Source organism: Charadrius vociferus, unplaced genomic scaffold, assembly GCF_000708025.1.
Source record: "Charadrius vociferus isolate BGI_N301 unplaced genomic scaffold, ASM70802v2 scaffold472, whole genome shotgun sequence".
Taxonomy (NCBI): Eukaryota; Metazoa; Chordata; class Aves; order Charadriiformes; family Charadriidae; genus Charadrius; species Charadrius vociferus.
This window is the reverse complement of record NW_009647735.1, coordinates 2,226,494-2,250,147: the sequence shown is the minus strand read 5'-3', so window position 1 is coordinate 2,250,147 and position 23,654 is coordinate 2,226,494. Positions and strand designations below refer to the sequence as shown.

Genomic DNA, 23,654 nt, shown 5'->3' with positions numbered 1-23,654 from the left:
TATCATATAGAATGGAATTAGTTTCTAGAATGAAGTGAAAGATGTTTTATGCCAATAATCATTGAATGGGCAGAATTGTTGGAAAGAGCTGGGCTCAAAGGTCTTGTTCTATCTCGAATTGAGTTTTGACTATTAAGCATTTGCTTGGAAAAGGAGGGAAGGGGGTGGACTGGGAGATTTGTTGTCAGAGCTGTGGGGGAAGTTCTCTTGCCAGTGAATCTGACGATAGAGTCACTGAGGTGGAGTCTGATTTCACAGAGGAGGAAATTTTGTTCTAGCTTTGGTTTAGAGATTATTTTAAAAGTTTATTTCCTATATTTACCTTAAGCTCTTTCTGTGAAACCCAACAGTACGTCAGCTTCATTTCTGTACTAATTTAGCCTGCATACCTACAGGTATACTATACACAAGCCATATTCGTTATCTTATCACCTGATATAGCCATTCTCTAAATCTATCATTATTTTATTACAGCAGAATGAAAGGAGCTAAACCAAATTGGTGTATATTGGACTAAGTTAGCTGTTTGACTATAACAAACGAATTTATTTCTTTAAATGTGAAAGATTTTAGTAACATTCTCATTAGAGTATTTCAAATACTTCAAGGTGAAAAATTCAGCCACAAAAAAACAGTGAAAATGAATTGTTCATTTCTTTCAGAATGTAGTCTAGTTAAAACTTTCAAATCAGGCAAACTCTCTCCCCCTTTTCCAAGGATGCTTCAACAACCATACAGTTTCCTGTTGATTTTACAATTGCATATGCTCAGTATATCTGTACAAACTGTTCTGCATTGGTCACATGTGTTTAGACATCTCCTTAACTTTTTATGGAGACATTAAGAAGTGTTTTTAAGAACAGTAATAACTCTTTAAAAAGTAATTTAACGGCTGTCTTTGCTGGGAGCAAGCTGTATGGAGTAGAAATTAGAAGATAATTGAATCATAAAGAAATTGTTTTGAAATGAATAGAATTTTCCTAGTTTCTTAAATTACTATTCAATGGTATTTTTTCCCTTGCCTATAATAATTCATCTTTGAAAATATGCATGTTAAATGTAAGCCTGTAAATTATTGTGTGTTTTTTTGTAAGTCATATTATTTCTCATTGTAGCCTTCTTGGTTAGACGGGGTTAGACTTGACGACATACAGAGATCCTTTTCAGCTTAAATTATTCTATGATTCTATCTACGTAGCTTAAAAAAAAAAAAGTCTTTTGAATAAATATCCACTCCTTCCACAGGCTAAATATAAAATTAATTTGAAAATTCAAACTTACTTCTTCCTTTATTCTTTAATTACTGTTTCAACCCACTTTAATTTCACATAATTTTTGCCTTTTCCAGTTGCTCATAAGATGTCATAATAGAAGGAGAAAGCAGGTATAAAATCTACTGAGGATGTCCTTGAGACACATTGATTATAATTTCTGTACCAAGAGCTCTTGTATGAGGCAACAGCATATGTTTAGTCAGAATGACTTCACTAGGCACTGTTCATTACATTTGCACATTGCCTAAAAAGTCCTATCCCTCCTTGTGAATTATCGACTTTTGGCAAAAAGGTAATTGTCCTCTTAGATTTTAATCCTGCATCAGATGCCACTTTCTATAACTTCACAAATTTTCTACACTTTGGATATCAAAGGACAATTTTCTCAGTATCTCTCACCTATCTTTTTTTCATCCAGTTGTGAGCAAATTCCACTAAAATGCTATTAAATTTTAGCTTAATGTCACTAATTATCTCATATGCTAAATGTGCCTTTGTTCATAAGTTCATAAGTAAAACTAATCTCTGGCAACAGCAGATGCTGCATGTCAGTGATGCCAACGAGGTGTTCAACCATCACTGCATAGAATGTCCCCTGCTGCAAACTGCTCTTCCACTATGCTAAAGCATTGAAAGGCCACACGAGCTTTTCAAGCATCACTTCTGAGAGAAGATCAGCTACAATGTCTTAAATAACCCGTTTCAAAGGTCTCCAGTTTCAAATTAATATTTTCACCTTTAGTTAAAGGTCATCTTTAGAAGACAATTGGTTTTTGCTTGTCCCTGGGGTAGTAAATGAAGCATTCTGGCTATCCATAGTAGACTGGCATAAAATCATCTTTTTAAAAAACACTGCTGAATATATATTACGTTCTTATAAGTATTAAAGAAACGGCAAAATTCTCCACAAGACAGAAACGTAATTTCTTTTCCTAGCTCTTACTTCTTGCCAAATTCTGCAGTGTAAAAGTAATGTAATTATTCTTTCTAAGTACCTAAAATAAAAGAGAAGACTAACAGTCAGCAAGAATAACATGTCAAAATAAAGTGAAGTCCTTCATTAATAGGTTGTAGCAGGCATTATGGAGAACAGAAAAGAAGTAGTTGTCATTTACATCTTGGACATGAGAATATTCGTTGATGCTGTCTCATGTGAGTACCAAGTTCAACCTGTAGTTGCTCAACCTGAAGTACTGTTTGGAGTAAGCCAGTATGGAATGGGCGTGAAACTGGTTTGAAATCATACTTTTAAAGTAGTTATCAATGATTCACTGATAAATAGGAAGCTAATTCAAACTGGATTCCTAAGAAACTTTCCACTCAAATTCCACTATGACTTTTCATAAATTTTCCAAATTATTTGGAGGGAGGAGGAAATAATGAGAAAGCTTTGGTAGGAACTTTATTACAATTGAAGATCATGCCAAGCTGAGAAGAGCTGCAAGTATATTGGAGCATAAGATCAGAATTGAGTATTAAATCAGTAACTCGGAGATATTAAATAGGATCAGAACTGAACGTTAACTCAGCAAATTGGAGACTTCTGATAAATGTAAGATGGAATTTATTTGTTCAAAGTACTATATTTAGGAATAAATAACTGCAAAAATGTACAGATGGTTAGAGAACAGGTCAGGGTCAGGAGGCTCCCATGAGTCACAAGCCAGGCATGAGCAATAGCACCACGTTGTTGACAACAAAAAACACTGAGCAGGATATTCAAACAGTTTTTAGTCAGAATGTCATGTAAGTAATCCTGTCCTCTACACTGTAATTGTCAGGCATTAACCAGAACGTATCCAGATCTGGCCACGGTACGGCAAGTACAGACAGACATGCCGGAGAAAGTCAGGGGAGACATGAAAGCCATCATAGTTGTCTAACGTAGGACTTCTGAAAAAAAGATTGAAAGAATTGCAACTCTTTAGACTTATAGCAATTTTCAAATACATAAATGAATGATATAAGAAGAATAGTGTGGGAATAAGGAGAAAAGGGGAACAATATGCTATCTATATCCATGGGGGAAAGATCAAGGAAATAATGAGCTTAAATTGTACTACAGATAATCAAGGAAGCACTTAAATATAGTTGATCCAACTTTGTCATGGGATTGACATGCTGTCTGACGAGATGTCCAGTATTCTTTACTATGTTTGCAAACCTTTTCTTTGTTAAAGTTAAGATTTTGAAAGCTTTTTTTTTTTCCCAAAATGTTGGAAGTTTGGTAAAAATGAAATTGGAGAAGTTATGTTTTCATTTAAAAATGAAGGCTGCTGCTGTGCGAGATTAGGAATAATAATTTCTAAACTTTTGCCTTAGGCATCAGAGATGTTTCACAAAACTGAATTCTTACTCATGAGGGGAAAATATTTTCATGATATACTACTCTGAATGCAGTGCTTTATCATCTCTGCAAAGGATACATCATAGTCCTTCCACTGACTAGATGCATCGTCATTCACTATCAGTCGTTCTCATGAATCAGTGCTTATTTGTTCTGCTTATTTGGATCATGATTTTTTTGATACCCAGAACTGTACTCTTAATGCAAAAAGCCCTCTTAATCTGGTCTGGCCAGTGTTTTCTCAGAATAATTCATATGCTCCATTTTCACCAGGAAAATTATCACCTGTATTCTTTTTTGGAAATGATGTTTTGTACTGAAAAATTAAGCAGACATCATTTCAGTGGGTATCTGTTACAAACCTCAGAGGTCATGACGAATGTGCAGTGTAATGGCTCTCCCCAAAGAGGTGCTCAGCAGAAGGAAACATGACAGCATGTGTCCTTGATCGGTGGCACATTAGCTCACCAAAAAAATGGCATCAGATGTGCAAGAAATTGGGGTTTGGCACTGCACACCGATTTATTCATTTCCACCTGTTCAATATATTCTGGGATACTGCAACAATCAAAGGGGTATATTTTCCTTACGGTACTTTTATTGCAACAATTAAAGGGGTATATTTTCCTTGTGGTACTTTTATTTCACACTGTAATATGAGCTAAAGCTATTATCTGCTACTGGAAATAAAAATAGAACTCCGGGCAAAACCCTCGTATAAGGGATAATATCCAAAATAGTCATGTATATGTACATGTGTATATACGTATATGTACGTGTGTATATACGTATATGTCAGAGACAGTAAGGGAAATGGCTTCTTAGTGACTTCTATATGGCTGACAAGACCAAAAAAAAAAAAAGACAATTGGATGAGTTCACATTTCTTAAGAGGAACTAGCAAAATAACTGAGCATCATAAATAGTCACAACAGAATATGCATTGCTTCAATTAAAAGGATACTCCCGAATATCTGTTTCCATGTACATCAGTACCAACTGCTTGGACTATGATATCAAAAGATTCTATTAAAATTAATTAGAACTATATTTTGCCTCATATAGGAAACTAGAAAGCATGTATCTTTAGCAAAACTAGGGTTTGTCAACCAAACTGGGGTTTGTCAGCAATTTTTCAGCCACGTAATTAGAAAAAATGCATAAGAGAAAAATGATGAATGGATGCTACATTCATTATTGAAATCTAACTGCCTTTGGGCAACTAGGAAAAGAGGTACACACATCCTTTACCAGCACACATGATCTTCAACAGCATACATATAGAATCATAATGTATCTCCCAGCAAGCATGCTTAAATTGCTGTTGCAATGTAGCATAATATTAATAAATACTAGGCATAGTGCTCATATTGAAAGGTCAATATAGTTATGTTATCAAGGGAAGCCATCAAGGTAATTCAATATCATGGATTCTTATTAGGAGGTACCAGTGCTTTTTCAGTTTGTGTGTGCACAAGTGTGTGGTCGTGTGTTGCACACGAGCAAAGTTTTTGTCAACCGTCAAACAAAATATAGCAATCAAATTTGCAGAGTTTTTGCTTGCTTCTCTGGACCACTGCCAGATCACTTTCTTTGAAAGAAATGCAACTGCTTCAGGGTCTCCCTGATGGAGGAGCCTGAACCTTGACATGTTCCAGACAACCAGAGGAGATCAGAGATGATCATCGACTAGCTAAAGTGCACAAAAATCCACAACCATGCCTTCTGAAACAGAAGCAATTCACAGTTTATTTACCATGCGTTGTTTCAGAGCTTGCTTAGGCTCCTACGTACTTTAATTCAAACCTAAAATCTTTGCAGGCTTTTGCTCTTCATTTGCATGGCCGTATTCTGTGGGTTTAGCCTTATGACCATCCCAGCAATACCATAATATTTTATAGTGGGAAATAGACTCTACAAATAAACGAAATAACTTGGTATCTATTCAGGTTTTAGCTAGTTTCTCTGTTTTTCAACTGTGAATAGGTTCCAGTCTTCATTCAAGGAGCAGATCAGTGAGAATCAGTCTAGGTCAATGAAATGTTTATCTTCCACTATCAGGCTTTTTTCAAAACTATAGCTGCAATTTCCATAAGGATCTTATAACAGGTTAGGACTTGTCATTTTAGATGCTTCTAGACGACTGTTTCATACCTTTTGAGTATGTTCCCGTAGCAACACTGGATTAGACAGTCCCCAGGCGTGCTAGGAGGCTTTACTTAACCTTGCGCCAATAAGCAATTTATCTGTTATGCACCTGGCATTTATTGGTTGGTCACAACTGGCTACTGTTACTCTAAAACTAATGAGTTTTGGTCACTTAAGCTCTCATTTACCTTGTCTGTCATTTGTCATGGGATGTCGTTCAGGAACAAGCCTGTAGGTCAGAAGGGGTTCTTTAGGTGCTATTTAATTGGGGTACAGGAGCGCCAAAAAAGATTGAAGAAAGCAAAAATAAATGTATTGACGATAGTATATTCAAAATGGAACTACTGTTTGGAACTTTCTTATTTACCTCTCCTTTTCAACAAAGACACTGTACTTCATCAAACCCCAGGGTGCTATGTTTGTATCCCTGAACGGGTTAAGTCCTAAGGTTTCTAGAGAAAGACGTCTCCAGTTTTTCTGAAGAAATTGAGTATATTGTTTTCATGTTTCCAAAGCTTTTTGTTAAGGAAGCATTAAGCTGCTGGTAGAAATTGCTTTCATAGTCTGCTCAAGATTGAAGTATTGGCCTGATTTTGTAGTCTTTTCTGTTTTCAATGTCCAAGTGGCATGTAGCAGTGTCCTGCTTCAGAGTCCAGCTAAAAATGGGTAAGGTTATTGGATTAGAGACACCCACTCTGAAGATACAATTCCTTTTAAGGAATGAAAGGCAAATTTGCATGAGATTGTCTTTGGTGTGCTTAGGTGTGAAAGCGAAAGAGCATATGGCTGCAACGATTGTATAGTTCATTATGCAGTGGCTTTAATAGTGTAGGAAGATGGAAGCAGGGTATCCTGCAAGTGCCTGATTTTTCAGATGTGTTAATTACTAGCAGATCCCATTGATTACATTTGATTATGACTATTTGGAACTTCTAAAGAAAAAGGAGGCCCAAAATGATTTAAAAGGGTGATTTCAAGGGTATAACATGAGGCATTGTTCCGAAGAGATGAAAATATATCCAGCAACTAGATACAGATAGATATAAGGCTGCTTTATTTCTTCTTCTCAGTATTTCATTTCTACCCAATCATATTAAGCATATTAATTCATGTGTGGCCTGTGCTGGATGCTATAGAGGAAGAGAACAATGATTTACTTAATGATTTCTGTTGGTACATATTTAAGAAATTGGACCTATGTTAAGGCATCTTTAATGATCTATTTTATTTCCTTGGAATAAAATTTTCATTGTAGAGAAACTTATAGTCATGAATCGCTTTCTAAACAATTGCTTACAAATTCACCCTTTTAAAGTTTATGTTAAGGTAGGTTTTAACCTACAAGATGCATAAAAAGTTTTAGTGATAACTTTACAGAAAATACACTTATCCGAATATAACAATACTTTATAAGACGTATACATTCCTAAAACTTTTCTAAAAGCTGCAAATTTAAACTGCTCGAGAGAATTCAAATTTGGATGAATAGGAAGGCACAAAACTTCATGAGGTCTTAGCAGAAATTTTATATATAGCTGGAGAAAATGTCACGTCTTATTTTAGGAGACAGTGCCTTATTACCTTCCAAATTGAATTCATTATGCTTTTTTTTACTTTCTTCTTCACCTGATATACAATCTTATTTTGATCATTCCTTATTTTCCTTCAAATTAAGTTGACTTTCTCTCTAAGGTACGCCTAATTATTTTTTTTCAGGAAATTTATACTGTCATTGGAAACAAGTTGTACTAAGAGTATGCTTCTTAGACATTACAAGCTAGTACACTAGTAAACATACAGAACTACCACATTCCTACCTCACTGATTTTATTGGGTAATGATTTTATGCAGTACATAGTGACTACTAGTACTGTTTTCAAAATGATGTTTTGGACTGCCTTTTTTTTCTGTCCAGTCTGCAGATGTTCCCTAGACGGATGTACAACTTGAAAAATAATAACTGCTAAAAATACACAAACTGTCAGCTTTGTTTTTACTAAGAGAAACTATAACTTCAAGTAAGATAGATTTATATTCAAATACAATGCAAGTACCCTAAATTATTCCCAAAGACTGATGGCAATCTCATCAAATGGTGCAAATAATCACATTATAAATGCATAATTTGAGTCCAAGGTGGGGTAAATGTGGGGAAAAATTGTTGCTGTGTAAGCTAATAATACTGACATCAATTTTGAAAAAAAAAAACCATAAATTAAAGGGCATGATTAATCATATAACCTCTATTAATACTTTCTTCTCTGTATTAACATCTTAAAAATAGTTCTTCCTTTGTGCTTACACCTTTAAGGTCTCATAGCTGTAATGTTTTTTCACCTGACCTTGCAAAAATTATGTGTCTCTTAGAATACTAAACAAGCTGTGAAAGTAACGTGATTTCAAATAAACCTTTAAAAAAGGCAAGTAATGATGCTTCCTTTCGACTCAGTTCAAGGCTAATTATACTTGTCAAGAAGGTAGTAAAAAAAAAAGCAGTGAGAAATTTGACGGCAACCACACAGACTGTGCACCTCCAGCAGTTCCCATTTGTCAAAGTTGCACCCATTGATAAAGTCAGACTGAGGACAGTATTGCAGAAGGCTTAGTTTGTCATTGCACTCAGCATAATAGAGCAAGGCAAAAAAATTAATATGCTGTAAACTGTAATACAGAAACTCTGACAAACGGGCAGATTTTATTTTTATGGAATAGTTACGAAATTACGTACCTTAAGCAAAGATCAAAATTTCTTGACAATGTTCCTGTTCATTTTTTTAATGTGAATGTGTTCCTATTCATTTGAGTGTGGGTGTGCACATATATAAAGTGAGGCTAATGCAGTAAGGAACTCTGGTTAAAAACAAAGACAGTTTCAGGGAATAACTTGGATAGAAGTATGGCTTTCTAAGTGCAGACTTTAAAACTCCTACCTCTCTGTAGATTCATCTGAATTTTCTTCTCTTATCATCTGCAACTCCTGTGTGGCTTTGCTTGAATCTTCTTTGACACAGTTTTCCTCTGTGCTTGTTTTGGGAATATCCTCATTTGATCGAAGCTGTTCTATGAGATTTTGTTGATGCCAGGTTTGAATAGATCGGTGGTGCACTGGCGTTGGACCTGGCACGGGTGCCAGTATATTGTGGTGGACAGGACTGCTGTTTTTCTTCAGCCCATTTCTGTCCCGAGAATGGTTCTTCAACCTGTTCTGAACCGGTGTCCCTCTGTGCTCATATCCTGCCTGCTGATGGCAGCCCCCCGTGCCTGTGGAGCCTTGCGAGGGGTGACTGAACCACCTCCAGCGGAGCCTCAGGATCTGCTTCACATCAAAATCTTTCTTTCCAGATACTGACATTTTTTCAGGAAAAAAAAGACAAAAGCCTATTCTTTTCAAAAGGAAATGGATTCTTTGTTATCTCTTGTGTTTCAACTCCTCTTCTTAAGAAAAGACAACAAAAGAACAAATACCGGTAGCGCTCTCCCTCTCTCTTCTGATTAATATACTGCAAGCTCTTCAAGCCGATGCTAAGCTGCTGCTAACTGTATAGGTGGGAATCCATACTGACAGGATGATGAGGTCAGACCTTAAACAAGTAAATCAGCTTAGCACAGGAAAGCAGCAACCATAACACTACCCAGCTGCTAGGCTTACACACTCACAGCACTATAGCACAGCTCTCTCATATATAACCTAGCCTCACATGATCCTGAGGGATCTGAAGCTGCAACTTAAGATGCAGGAAAGCACATACAAATAAAGTGACAAGACTTTCTATCTCACGAGGTTTTCCAGCAAGCCTGCTAATAAGCAATGCCGCGTTTCACAGAAGATTTATAGAGTCTTTTATTGTCTCCTTACACAGGTTTTTGGTAACAATTCACTGTGAAACTATCATGTGTTTCCTTAAGGGGTTTGCATTTGTTTATCTTGCTGTGTAAAATTCCTACAAATGGCCTCAGTGTGGTAGCACTTACCTAAAGAAAAGAGGCAGCATTTGAATACATTTTGCAGAACTGTATGTATTTTCTCACCTACAGATAGATTTCTCGATATAATTACAGGGGTATGAAAACAGAGGGAGAGAGCTTATGAAAATCGGAGATGTGCTCCCTGAATGACTGTATCTGTGGAAAACATGCTGTTTCCTGGCTAAGTGCCTGTGTAAACACCCTTTGCCATCCTGCTCTTAGTTTCTCACGGATGGTGAAATGAGTGTGATTTTTTCAGAAAACACCTTTCTTTTGATAGTGTACACTGCGACGTTTTCAACAAATTTAATAGATGATATAAATTCATTCCCATCCATTCTTTAATAGGCAGGGCTGTGAGAACTGTTCCCTGCGTGTTTTGAAATAATGTACACAGAATGTTTTCATATGCAATTTGAAAAAAATAAATGGACTGGATTTTTTTTCTTGTTATATTCTCCTCAGTTTGCTACTGATGATCTATACAACTGTAAGCAGTGTGCAGGAATAAAAAAGAACCCTGTAACACAGAGTCGGTAAAACAGGATTCAGACCTAAAGGAGGGTATCGCTCTCCAACATATCTTACATCTCCTCTTCAGACCTTCCCATGTTAAATTCCTTGTTCTCTGTCTGTGTTCTGATTTTTTTCTTTTTTTTTTTTTCTAAACTCTGCTGATGAGATTTTGAAGCTTCAGACACTAAAATCTGCTTTCTTTTCTTTTTTGGCTGCATATAATGCAAACAGAGAAATGTGAAGTAGAGGTCTGAAAAGAAAAAGCAAAATGAGAGGATAGGACTAAGGAATCATCAGCCTTTATGCTGGGTTGTCAAACTTGTGTCCTATTCATGGTATTCAAGGAAATGATATGCAGTATCATGGACTGGATGCATGTGAGATCGATTACAGGACAAGTGTAGAACAGTAAAATAGTTGAAGGATATTATCCTTCCCTCCAGGGGTAGGGGTAGGATATTATCCTATCCCTCTATACACAGAGGGAAAGAAAAGACTATGTACAAAAGAAAACCTATGAGAAAGAGTAGGCCATCAAAGGCAGAAAGGAAGAAGCTGAGGAAAGAGGATATTTGACAGCATCTTTGTTGCTATATAGAATATTGAGGCTGAGCTATTGCAATAAAATGTACGTCAACATGCGGTTTTGATAGTAGGGTGTGTCCACGACAGACAGAACAAGAAAAATTTTGTTGCAGATAAGAATCCTTCCTTATATGAAAAAAATCAACTATTTGTGGGAGTTAAAATACAAGCCCCAGCAAGCTTTACTGCAGTGCTTTGGCTAATTGCTCCCATCGCTGACCCCAGTCTTCTGCTGTGGGTTACTGTTCTCGCAGCAGTTGTCAGAATTCTCATCTGCCTTGGATGCTTCAGTTAAAAGTCACAACTGAACATCCAACAAAGGCTGGCTTACGCTCAGACACCAGGCTCTGGCTCTCAGCAGCTCTGAGGCAAGAACCGTTCTGCTCTGCTGGTGTTCTTCCCAGTGCTGTGATTTACTCAACAGCAGACTGGCACATTGTCACATACGGGCATCATAAATCGCTGCAGTTCCCCTATAAAAGTAATACTCTATTTAACAATACTTGATTAAGACGAACTGTGTTCTGTAATGTTTACCTGAGAATTAAATGAAAGGATTTTTGTGTTAGGATATCAGGCTGTACGGTTTCTTAAAAGAATATATTTTTAAAAGACTTCATTTTACATGTTACAGGAATGGATAGAAACTACAGAACTTGTTCAACTTCTAAGAATTATATTAAGAAGAAGTTATATAAAGGCCTGTCTGTGATTTTAAGAGGGAGGGTCAATTTAAGCTTGTTGAGAATTTAATCTAATAAAAAAGCTGCCCTCAGACTTCAGGGATTTTAAAGAATTTATAGGGAGTGAATGGATAAATGAAAATTCTGGCCATTGAGTAAAAGACACTATTATATGTCCAAAATTCAGTGTAAGATATTTTCTCACTTTAATGATGACCTTTTATAACAATCTGAAATTTTCTGGAGACACAAATGTTTAAAGTACTTTTTCTTGTGTTACAACTGTATAATATTTAATTTAATGTTTCTTAACTTTTCAATTTCTGCCTACACACCCATGGATGTTATTCTATTCAATTTTGTAAAAGTAATGAGACTTAATGATATCCATGTATATTCCTCAGCATTGCCTACATGGCGATCTGAGATCTATTGTAAGGAGGGAGTCTCTATATACTAAGTTAATAAAATAATTTATGATAAAATCTCACAGAGGTGGACAGGGAACATGGTTTCTTGCCACTTTCTTAATCAGGTCATTGAGCTACCTCAGCAGCTCTGTCAGTTCTATTTAGCAACAGCTCTGATACATTTAATCCATATTTTTTCACCATCTCACAAAGCTTCTGTCAGTTTCCTTTCCATAAATCCTTTTTGCAGAAGTCATCCTTTACTCCGAGATATCATCAAAAGCATATTCCTGCAATTTTACATGTGAATGTACAAACAGTACTTCTGTTTGTGAATTACTATGTTTCCTACTAACTCAGCATATGTTTTCACAGATGTAAACTGAATAGTAAAGCTGGACTTTTGCTGAAGAGACTGTCTTGCTCAAAAAGTCAGCTTGTGTCAGCAGAGAATATGTTTCAGGTAGGTCATAAGTAGATTATTTTTCACACAGCTTCCTACCGTTCTGGCTAAAATTTCAATGTGCTATAGTAGGACAGTATATATGAGTTGATAATCCAAAACTTCAGGCCCAAAATGATTAGAAGTGGGTTTGTGGCATAAAGCTGCACCATGTTCATACATATATGTGCCACATAGCTGCTCTTAATCATTTAGATCTATCCTCTGGTGAGAAAAATAAGTTCCCTTGAAATTGAATACAATGTGAGTGTTTACTTCTTGAGGATTTCTTTATAAATCTCCAGCATATTTTAAGTGTATCTCTGACTGTGTTCAAACTTCTAAATGTAAAAAGACGTAAGATTTTTGTTATTAATATTCCTAATTTAATATGTTTGGTCTCATTTAGATAAATATTCACCATAATAACATTATTACTAATAATAAATCCCCAAAGAACAGGATCCTCCATTTGATTCAAGATTTTGAGGAAGATTTTTGATCAGGTTAGGAAATCCCACAAAATATGATGGTAGACTGACATCCAGCAGGAAATGGAGCACCATTTTAGAAGGGTTGTATAAGCATGCTGAACTACCAGATAATTTGAAAGATCTGTGGTAATAGTAAGAGTCTAAATAGGTGTTTATAATAATTTTAAGATTACAAGGCTAAATACCTAATACGACATTCAAATTAGCAATTTATAAAATTACTTTTGACATAAACATAAGAAGAAATTAGGAATTTTCTCCCCTTCACAAACCACGTTTTAAACAGGCTACAAAAATGACTTTTAGCTAGAGCTGCCTCTCACGTTCATCTGCCATCAAAACACTTTATAGGAAGGAGTTTTCTAAGGCCTTTCAAAAAGTCAAGATTTTCTGGTTAATAACTTAGTAATTTCTTTTTTTGAGAATTGAAGCAAGCAGAATATATTCCTGCAGTTACATAATGTTTATTATCCTCTCAAAAGAGACATAACAAATGATTTCTTTTTCTTCTTGCCCTGAACTGGTAGTACACTGCATGTATGAAAAACCTATTAGAAAAATCTCTCTCTGTTCCCACAAGCCTAGTAAAGAATAACGAAAAGGAAGCTTCTAACTTTCTTGTAGAATAATTCAGGAAAGATACCATCTACGGACTCTAAAGCTAGGAGTATTGCAAGGACTAGGTTACTAGCAAAAGCTAATGAAGTAGATCTTTGCCAGATGTGAGGCAGACCAGAAAAAATGAATTTTTTTTATTAGATAAATGTCAAGGATAGCTTTGGACCAGAGGTCTTCAATGCCAAGCTCACGGACCCAAATAGGAAAATTCTACATATACAAAATGAGACGATCAAAAAAGCAAGCTAAGCACAGAAAGTTAAGAATGTTTTTTTTCACATTTTTCAAGATATTTGATGTCTATTCTGACAGTACATTTTTTAGAAAGCCAAGCTCATATCAACACTGTATAATCTACAGTGCTTGCATTTGGGAAAATCATTTCAATAAGACCTACGTATGTACAGATTGTTGCTAACTAAATAAAGTCCTATGTAAAAAAGCTGTCACTCTCTACCCAAACACTGTATTCTACAGGGTCTTCACAACTGTCTACTCAGCCTGTGTACTTACACTGCATATGAGGCCAGATAAAGAGAACAAAAAGTTGAAGACTTTTATCACACTGTTTTGAAACTAGTGCTTCAAAAGTACTCCCATTAGTCCATCCTTTGTAAAAGAGAGGTTCCAGGAAACATCTGCATAGCATAGCACCAGCACTAACAGAAGTCAAAGTTAAATGGAAAGGAACATGACAAAACCAAAACCAGATAGCTATATTTAAGATCTGCAGGGAAGTTCAAATTTGTTTTAAAAGAAACCTTTGAATCCCAGCAAATGCAAATCAGTTTAAGACGATCAGTTACTTTTGATACCCTACCAAAGGAGGCAGTAGGGATGATCCACTTAAGGGGAAGTGTTGACACATTTAAACGCAATTGCTTCCTCAAATAACTGGAAACTGTACTACAGATTGCAACCCGCCTACAAAGCTGTATGCCAAAATTGGAAAAAAGTCACAGCATTTCTACAAGATCCAAGGAAAAAGAATGTAAGAAGTAAGCTTGGTATAAGTAAGTCTGATTAAGATCTCACTAAACAGGAAGAACATTGTCACCCTCAGAATTATGCCCGAATATTAGAACGGAATAAGAAATAGCAAATATCCACTTTACAGCCAACTGGAAAGGGTCTCCCATGAACAAGGACTTGAAAGTGATGACACTAGTGTAGCAAAAGTAAGCGTAAACACATGCCTTGAAAAGAAACTCCTGTCACAGGTCAAGGACGAAATACAAAAGAATGGCAAAAATGTGGATAGATGCAAAGAAGTACAAAAATATTTCATACCGATTTTTATAATATTTTGTAAAATTTCAGATATTTTTCTTGATTTTTCAAACCATTGTGCTCAAGAAAAGCCAATTGTTAAATTAATTATTTCATTACCTACTGGTAAAATCAAGGACCACAATACAGCATTGTAAAATGGAAGAGGTAGAAAAACTTAATAATAATTATGAATTTATTGAGGGCGTGGAATACTAGGCCATACTTGCTCTTCTGCTGTGTACAAAAATATTGTGAGTTACCCAAGCTAACAAGTCTTTTCAACCCACAAAAATATACCTATTAGTTGCTGTCAGGGACTGAGGTAGATGAGAGAGAAAAGACAATTGCCAACAGATTTGAATAATGAAGAAAGGTGGCAAAGGGTTAGGGTCAGGATTTTCCAAAATTATTACTTGTTCTGAATGCCTTATTTGAGAGATCTGAGAAACAAAACCATAGTACTTTCCAAAGCACAGTTGTTTAAGTGGTATTGTGTTGAACAGTTAAGTATACTGTTCAGTTTAGAAAATCTTGTCCAACTTTTATCTTTTTCCTTAAGTTTTACTATGGACCAGATGACGTCTGGATGTCCCTTCCAACCCCATCCATTTTGTGATTCTTACTCTGTCCAACAGAAACAAGGAAAATGGTAGTGTAAACATGCTGCCAGTTTGCAGCATCCATCTTCTCAGTCTGCAGGTATGTGGTACAGCCGCAACACAGCCCTTCTGCAAACTCACTTCCCTTCTGCTGAAGCAGTGCCTGTTCTAAATCTCTGCCAGCTGGTACAAGAGTTTGGAACGAGTTATGCTGGGGGGCCGTTTTCCTCAGCTCCTTCCCTGGCTGCTTATGAAGACTGCAGACTTTCTTGATATAGCACATGTATAAACTCATGGAATTTTTACAAAGAGAAATTATATACAGCTACTACTCTTATAGAAAATCTGGCCTTTATGAAGAGTGACACTTCCAACTATCAAGAAGGGGTAGCAGAGCCAGAAAACGGCAATCTGTAATTTTGCATGGACAAAAGTTGCTTTGCATACCATTATATGTAGAGTAGAAAGCTAATACGTCCATTTTGATTTTTTGGAGCCCATTTCTAAGAAAGAAATTTTCCAAGTGGGTTAAATCTTGCGTTCCTGCATCAGGAATAATGTAGCCAGCAGGGCTAGAGAAGTGATTGTCCCACTGCGCTTGGCACGGGTGAGGCGCCACCTTGAGTGCTGTGTTCAATTTTGGGTGCCACAGTATAAGATGGACATTGAGGTGCTGGAGAAGGTCTGGAGAAGGGCAACGAAACTGGTGAAAGATCTTGAGAATAAGTCTTACGAGGAGTGGCTGAGGGACCTTGGGGTTGGTTAGTCTGAAGAAAAGGAGGCTGAGGGGAGACCTTATTGCTATCTACAACTACCTGAAAGGAGGTTGTAGAAAGGTGGGGGTTTTTCTCTTCTCACAAGTTACAACCGATAGGACAAGAAGAAATAGTGTCAAGATGTGCCAGGGGAGGTTTAGGTTAGACATTAGGAAAAATGTATACACTGAAAGAGTTATCAAAGACTGGAACAGGCTGCCCAGGGAAGTGGTTGAATCGCCATCCTTGGATGTATTTAAAAGCCATCCAAATACGATGCTCAGGGACATGGTTTAGAAGTGGGCCCAGTAGAGTTATGTAACAGTTGGACTTCATGATCTTAAAGACCTTTTCCAGCCATAACGATTCTGATTCTAACTGAGCAACTTTTGTCTTAAAATAACTTTAAAATAAATTTTAAATAAATTTCAATATCCTCAAGATGAAAAAATCCTTATGAAATTTCCAAGGTGAAATTTCAAACTTAATATTGATTTTCTTTTGAGGGATAAAATTACCTTTCTAGGAAATGTTTTGTTCTGCATGTTCTACATGTCTCAGAAACATGTTTTAGTGTATGACTTCATAAAAATTCCTATTGCTCTGTTTTCAATTTTTACTAATTAAGTATGAGCAAAACTTTATAGTCTGCAGAGACACTAGCCTGAATTTAATTATTTAAGGGTATTGTTCTTCCGGCTGGTTAGGTCTCTGCTTTTAAGTTCTGCCAGGTATTTAAATAAATTATATGATTTCATTGATCTTTGCTGAAGAGAAATATGGCTTAGAACTATCTATGACCTAAAACTGGAAAAATTATTCAAAACATAAAAATTCTTCTGTGCAAAATCAGAACAATTGAATACAGAACTAATAATTCTATTTTTAACAGAAAAATCTTAAACAGGATTTCAATAAAGAAAGAGAAGACACAAGGGGAAAATAATTTTTTACAATCATTTTCCTACTGTCAATAAGTATGCTCATTTACCAACAAAGAACACAGTATAGAAAGAAATTATGACATATGTGCTGTTACTAATCAGTGGGAAACTTGGATATAAACATGACATGTACCATTTATGGTTTTAAGATCAACAACACACTAACCAATCTGTCACTTCATAGTCAATATAAACTATATAGATTAAAACTAATGTTCAAAATGTTACTGTATCCTAATCAAGCTCATAAATTAAAAAATAATGAGATCTTAACAATCAAGCTTTTTTATTACTAGCATAAAGCTGTTACAAGTCACTGTGTGATACACTCTGATGTAACCATATAGCTAATGTAAACAATGTAAGGATAATCTCTCGAGGAACTGAAGGAGTAAAAGCCATCATCAGTAATCAAGTTCAGTTCAGGAGGGATACAGTGATATAGTCTCTCCTCTGTTTGGTCAGAGGGTTCAATAAAATTATTCCATATTGTTCTAATATAATCAATTTTATATTAGAAGATAGAAGATGATAAGAAGATCATGAATACATCACAGGCATTATTCTAAATCCTTCCTCCCAAAAGATTTCAAGCAAGTAGCTCTATTCATTTGAACCTCACTACTTACTGTTTCAGCATAACTTCTAGCATTAGTCTGCTAGTAATAGGCTGCCTTCTGTAAGAACATCTCTTGAAGCTACAACACTTCTTTCTCAGGCTTAATATTTTATATTACAAACATTACCACATTTGACCTGCTTAATGTAGTTTGTATAGGTGTCTTGTTGCCTCTATTAACCTACAAAATAAACCAAATAAAACCAAGCCTTCCTGCTATGTAGTAGTTAAGAACCCATCAAAGAGATGTGTTGACATCACTAAAATCTCCATATAACATGCCGGAACTTTGTAGTGTGAGAGAACAACAACATGTTGGTTTCAGTATAACTGATTTAACGTTTTATATGTTGTTTTCTGGCAACTGCACAAAGTACTAGGAAAAATGTCTTGTGTTTCAGAAATGCAGGCAAGATCCCTTTTCCCCTATTAACTCCAAGTAGCACACAAATGTCACACCTCCTAGAAATAAGTGCAAAGTTGAATCCTAATGTACCTGCTGTCGAGTCAGAAAGGGTCTGTCAGGTTTTCAAGTTTTTTTTTATTTGGAGGTTTTTTTGTTTGCTTACTCTTGAAGTATCCTACTAGTTCAAGTACTCCAGAACAAATTATTTTCATTCTTCTCTCACTGGCCCATAATTATCTTCTGCAAGAGTATTTTCTATAGATTTTGAAGTAAGGTAAGCATTTCTGTTGTAAGAAAACAGATCTGAACAGGTCACTGGCAAGATACATGCATGAATGAAATTGTTAGTCCCATGTTGCAATAACCTTGAACACTAGGTAGGCAGCTATGCCTTCATTATTGCTCATGCAAAATGTTGCTTCTCAGAAAAAATAAAAGTATACTAACCAAGCAATTGGAAATTTAGCTATATACTGTGAAATACAAACTGTTGTATGTTTTAATTCCATTTTATCGAGACATGACACTCTTATTTACAAAAGCCTTTATTACATATAGAAATTGAAGAAAATGCAGGAATGTCTGCATTGTTTCTTTATTAGATCCCATCAACTTAACTCTACGCTGCTTCCTATGTGAATTGGCATATAACTTTTTCTTTTACTAATAATCTGAATCAAAAGGGAAAATAATTACCTGCACAATGTGACTGTGACAATGTGGTGTTGAGAGCTATGGAGATATTCAAAACAATACTATTTATAGTTTTTATGCAAATCTATAATAGGCTGCATTACAGAAGAGCATATCCTTACCTTTTTCTGTTATAGTGTCATAGAATTATTCTGGTTGGAAGGGCCCTCGGGAGCTCTCTAGGCTAACCTCCTGATCAACACAGGGCCAGGTATGAGGTCAGAGCAGGTTACTCAAAGTTTTATCTACTATTGTCTTGAAAACCTCTAGGACATAAGAACACTTCTGGGGAACCTGTTCCAATGTTTGACTGTCTTAATAGTGAAAAAGTTTTTCTCATAACTGGTCTGAGCCTCCCTTGTTTTAATTTACGCCCACTGCCTGATGTCTTTCCTCCTCCTACCATGCTATGTGAAGAGCCTAGCTCAGTCTTCTTGATGACTTTCCTGTAGGCACTTAGGAGACTAAACTCCCCATTTTCCAGGCTGAACCAGCCCCGTTCCCTCAGCCATTGCTCTTTGGGCAAGTGCTTCTGCCCTGAACCATCTTGGTCACCCTCCGCTGAACTCACTTCAGTTTATCAATACATTTCTGCTGTTGGGGTGGGGAGTGTGCAAAGTTGGCAGTGTTCCATATGTGGCGTAATGAGTGCTGAGGAAAAGATGACTAGTAGTCTCCTATGAGGAGAGGCTGAGAGAGTTGGGGCTGTTCAGCCTGGAGAAGAGAAGGCTCCGGGGAGATCTTATTGCGGCCTTCCAGTACCTAAAGGGGGCCTACAGGAGAGCTGGGGAAGGACTTTTTACTGGGGCATGATTTATCCACCAATTATTATCATTGTATATTAATGAGTATGAAAATGATCTGGCATACCCTCAACAAAACCTAGTATTTAGTTTTGACGCTTGTCAGTATAGGTCTGTATAATATGCCATCTCAAAGCCTTGACAGAATAAGGACTTGTGCCCACGGTCAGTCGTCTTTGGCAAGTTTTTGAATGTGACTCTTGTTCATTGTCTCTTAAAAAGTAATAAATGCTGTCTTTAATTTCAAGAGAGGGAGGTCCTTGAGGCAGTTGTATTTCTGTGCATTGTAGAATGTAATGATTCTTAGATGTATTTAGTTTTTAATCCCAAAAATGTCTTCTGAGGCTCATGAAAGGCACTGTATATGTCAATAAAAAACCCTTCGAATGTGTGGCCAGGTATCTCCTCTGAATCATTGACATCAGAGGTTACAGACCTCTTCGATTATTCATGGAAAAATGACCTGCCTTGCGGCAGGTGTTTGAGAGGTTTGAGGCAGTCACTTCATGTCTTTCTCCTTAATGAGTTATCTAACTTCCAGTACACATATTGATTCAAACACAAACACATACTCAAATTCACACAAGCTGGCTTCTTTTATCTACAAGTGTGGAAACAGGCATTCCGCTATACCATCTGGTTTACCTTTAGATTAACACAGGAAAGCATGTAATTTTTTTACAAGTAAGGCAAGTAAGTTTGAGGCTGTTACTGTTGGTTTTTTGAAACATAATAATCCATCAAGCTTTTTTCTCCCTTCAGTTTCCCTCCCAGTTGTCATCAGTTTTCCTACCAATTTTCCCAGATGTTTGATCTCTCCTTTGTAATGCCATAAGAATGCAAGGAACCGAATACTTTTTAAAATTGTATGATTATAAGCATTGCGGTCAAAACTCATCTGAAAAAGTGCTGTAAACCAATATCATTATCAGTGGACTGGCTCCCAGCATCCTACCACCATCCTTTTGGTGATGTCACCTGTAAAAGCACACAATAACTCAATTTTTACTTTGACAAAAAGCCACACAGATTCACATCACAATATTATTGTTGTTCAGCCTGGCTCTAGCTGTTAGCAGCCAAGATGCCTTGGGGCTGCACTTTTACTCTGTGATGCTAGCCCGGAATATAAAAAGACAAAAACACATTTAAACCATTCAAGTCCTATCCTTCTCATGCAAAAAACCTTGATTCTGTCATGTTTGCAATTTTTAGAATAGACAGGCTCTCAGCATCTATATTTTGGTGTGTAAGAAATATTTAGTAAATGTTGTCATATTTTCTGGGGAAAAAACATAGATGTTGTACATATGAGTACTGCATCATAAGATGAAAACTGGAGAACTGATAGTAAAATATACTATGGTTTATCTTCATATATATTTATTAATAATAATAAAGGTACTAAACAACATAGCAATCAAATTTGCAAGTGGTAGCAAATTTCAGGGAGAGAGAAATAACATGAAACCTCCAGAAAGTACAGATTACTAAGTATAACATAGGACATTCCGGGGCAAAGCCTATTAATGACAGATTCCCAAAGAAAGAGAGAAATGCAGCTTGCTGAAAGAGAAACAGGAGAACAGAACCCAACACATTAAATCTGATTATTTAGCAAAAAATGGTTGAAAAATCCAGTTACAAACTAGGACAGGGGTGTGATGGAGAACAGCATCTCTCATTTTAGTGTAGATTATGCTGTCTTAATTATTTTCAAAACTTCATCAATAGTCTATTTGATCCAGTCCCGTATCTCTTAACCTTGAACATGAATTTCACTGTGACTTGTGCTATTCCAAACATCAATGATGTGAGAGGATTTTCTGTAGGCGCAACAATCAGAGTTTCTGTGTTAACAGCTGTAGACAAGCAGTCCTTAAGACAAAAACCTTAATTCCATTTTAAGTTTCCAGCTCAGTTTTGGGTGTTTGAGAGAGATGCAGATAGTCTACCCTGCATGTGTGGAAGACAGCAGTTCTACAGTACTGTATTGATCACCAGGAATTTCTGGTACTTCTACGATAATGTCAGATAGCACCATTTCCTGAAAGGTCCATTTATGAACTGTAGAGATTAGATGCAGAACAGATATACCCGTCATTGATGGATATATGTGTACTGATGAGATTTGGCAATGGAAGGTAGCCTTTTTCTCTTTGATTAAGGAAAATACTTGCAGCTGCATTGATTAACAACAGAAATTCTTGAGATGGCAAGGAGAGCATTGTTGTGATAAATAAAATCATATTGCAAACACAATACCAGAGAGCTGTTCTAGGAGAAATTAAGCCAAGCAAGCCTCCTGAAATTAAATTTCTGCTGAAATAAATTGGTAACATTTAACTAATATAGTTTAGCCTATGTCACAAACGAGAGATGCTTTTGGTTGATTACATCAATTTAAAAGGCTGTTTACATCAAATCATTTTGAGGTCTCAATTTTAACGTCAAGATATCTTCATATATATTTATTAATAATAAATCAATTAGTCTCAATTTTAACGTCAAGGCTCATAAGGTACTTCTACTTTGCTTTAAAACACGTGTTAAGGTGCGTGATACAGTTGGAGTGACAGTGTTTGGTATTTTGGCTTACCGAATTTCCTAAATTAAGTTACTGATAATACCTCTTGTTAGTGAGTAGCTGATGGCTTTACACTTTCTTGATACAGTGAACATTTAGGAATACTAGACACTATCAACGTTTTAATGTAAAATACAATTGACTTTAAAGAACAAAGTCTGTCATTGTGGGGGTGTCAATGTGGAATTAATAGTCAAAGGAAAAAATATACCTACCAAATTCCACTGCTTTAAAATACAAGATGCAGCTAACCATTGAAACATACAGAAAAGACTTTGATATGTGTTCACCTCTTAATCATTGTTAGCGGTCGATTTTTTTTAAATGCTTTGTTTCATAATTTTATGTTTCAAGTTAATGAAAATGTTATGGGAGAAACCAGTGGGAAAAGAAAAGCTATTTGCCTCCCCTCACTTAATAACTCCTTCTTGCTGATCCATTTAGGTGTTTTTTCCCTCTGAAATTGCTTTCTGTATGCTGGAACACAGCTCATTGTTTTTCTGCCTGACACAGTCTGATCATTCTGGCTTGCTGACCTCTCACTTACATAATAACAAGTACATGCCACAGAAAAGGCATTACTGTATTACTAGGACATATATTCCTCTTGCAAAATAACACATATTTTATATTCTAACAAAAGCAATGCAGAAATTCTAAAAATCTGTTGTGTGACTCACATCATTTATATATTAGAATCTTTAATCACATTCTTTTCACTGACTTGTTAAAGTCCAAGAAGCTTTACTAAAAAGGTGAAAATTATCCTGCCTCTTTTTTTATACCAGGATAAGAATTATTGTCTTTCGGCAACAACTTGCAAAATTACAGCTGCCCTTTCAGTGGAGAATTCTTTAACTTAAGTATCTTATTTTTGTCAATATTTTGATTAACATTTTACAAAACTTTTTATACAATTGCTGATATTATTTTTCCAGTTTTCTTTTACTTTTTATGTTTTAGATATAATTATACGCTTATAATACATTCATATGAAGCACTAGATATTGAAGAAACTTGTTAATTCTACCTCAGTTTTTTTAAATTTTTTTATTCCAGGAATATCAATTAAGACCTAGTGAAGGAAACCTTGTTTAAAAAAGCAAGATGAAAAGTACAGCTAATAATCAAATTGATGACCAGAGTGCATTTTAAATTCTTCGGCAGTATTCTTACAATCAATATTGAACTGGGGTGAATCCAAGACCTTCAGCATTTCTGGAAGTAAAGTTAAACTCATGTAAGTCTAATTCTTTCAATAGTTTACATCTGAAAATAGAGACAAATAAATTCACTTGCACAGAGACTTCTAGCTTACATTTTAGATTGTAGAGATATACAGTCTATATTGGTTAACTTATACTAATGTATCTATCACACTAACTCAAAAGTGTTGTGTAAAAAGCCAAAAAATAAGAGATGCTTTTTATAACAAAGACTATATCTTTTTTATAACAAAAGCTAGTTATGCAGTCTGTTAAGTACCTCTTAAT

General features: G+C 35.9%; 1 protein-coding gene across 1 annotated transcript in view; it reads right to left on the bottom strand.

Annotated features, from left to right (window-relative positions):
* KLHL4 (kelch-like family member 4) overlaps positions 1 to 9,121 on the bottom strand; it is a 43,151-nt gene extending 34,030 nt beyond the window's left edge. Inside the window, exon 1 of the mRNA XM_009881687.1 lies at positions 8,700 to 9,121. Within this exon, the coding sequence (XP_009879989.1) occupies positions 8,700 to 9,121 (422 nt within the window). The remainder of the gene's footprint in view (positions 1 to 8,699) is intronic.
* Between the last annotated feature and the right edge of the window lie 14,533 nt (positions 9,122 to 23,654).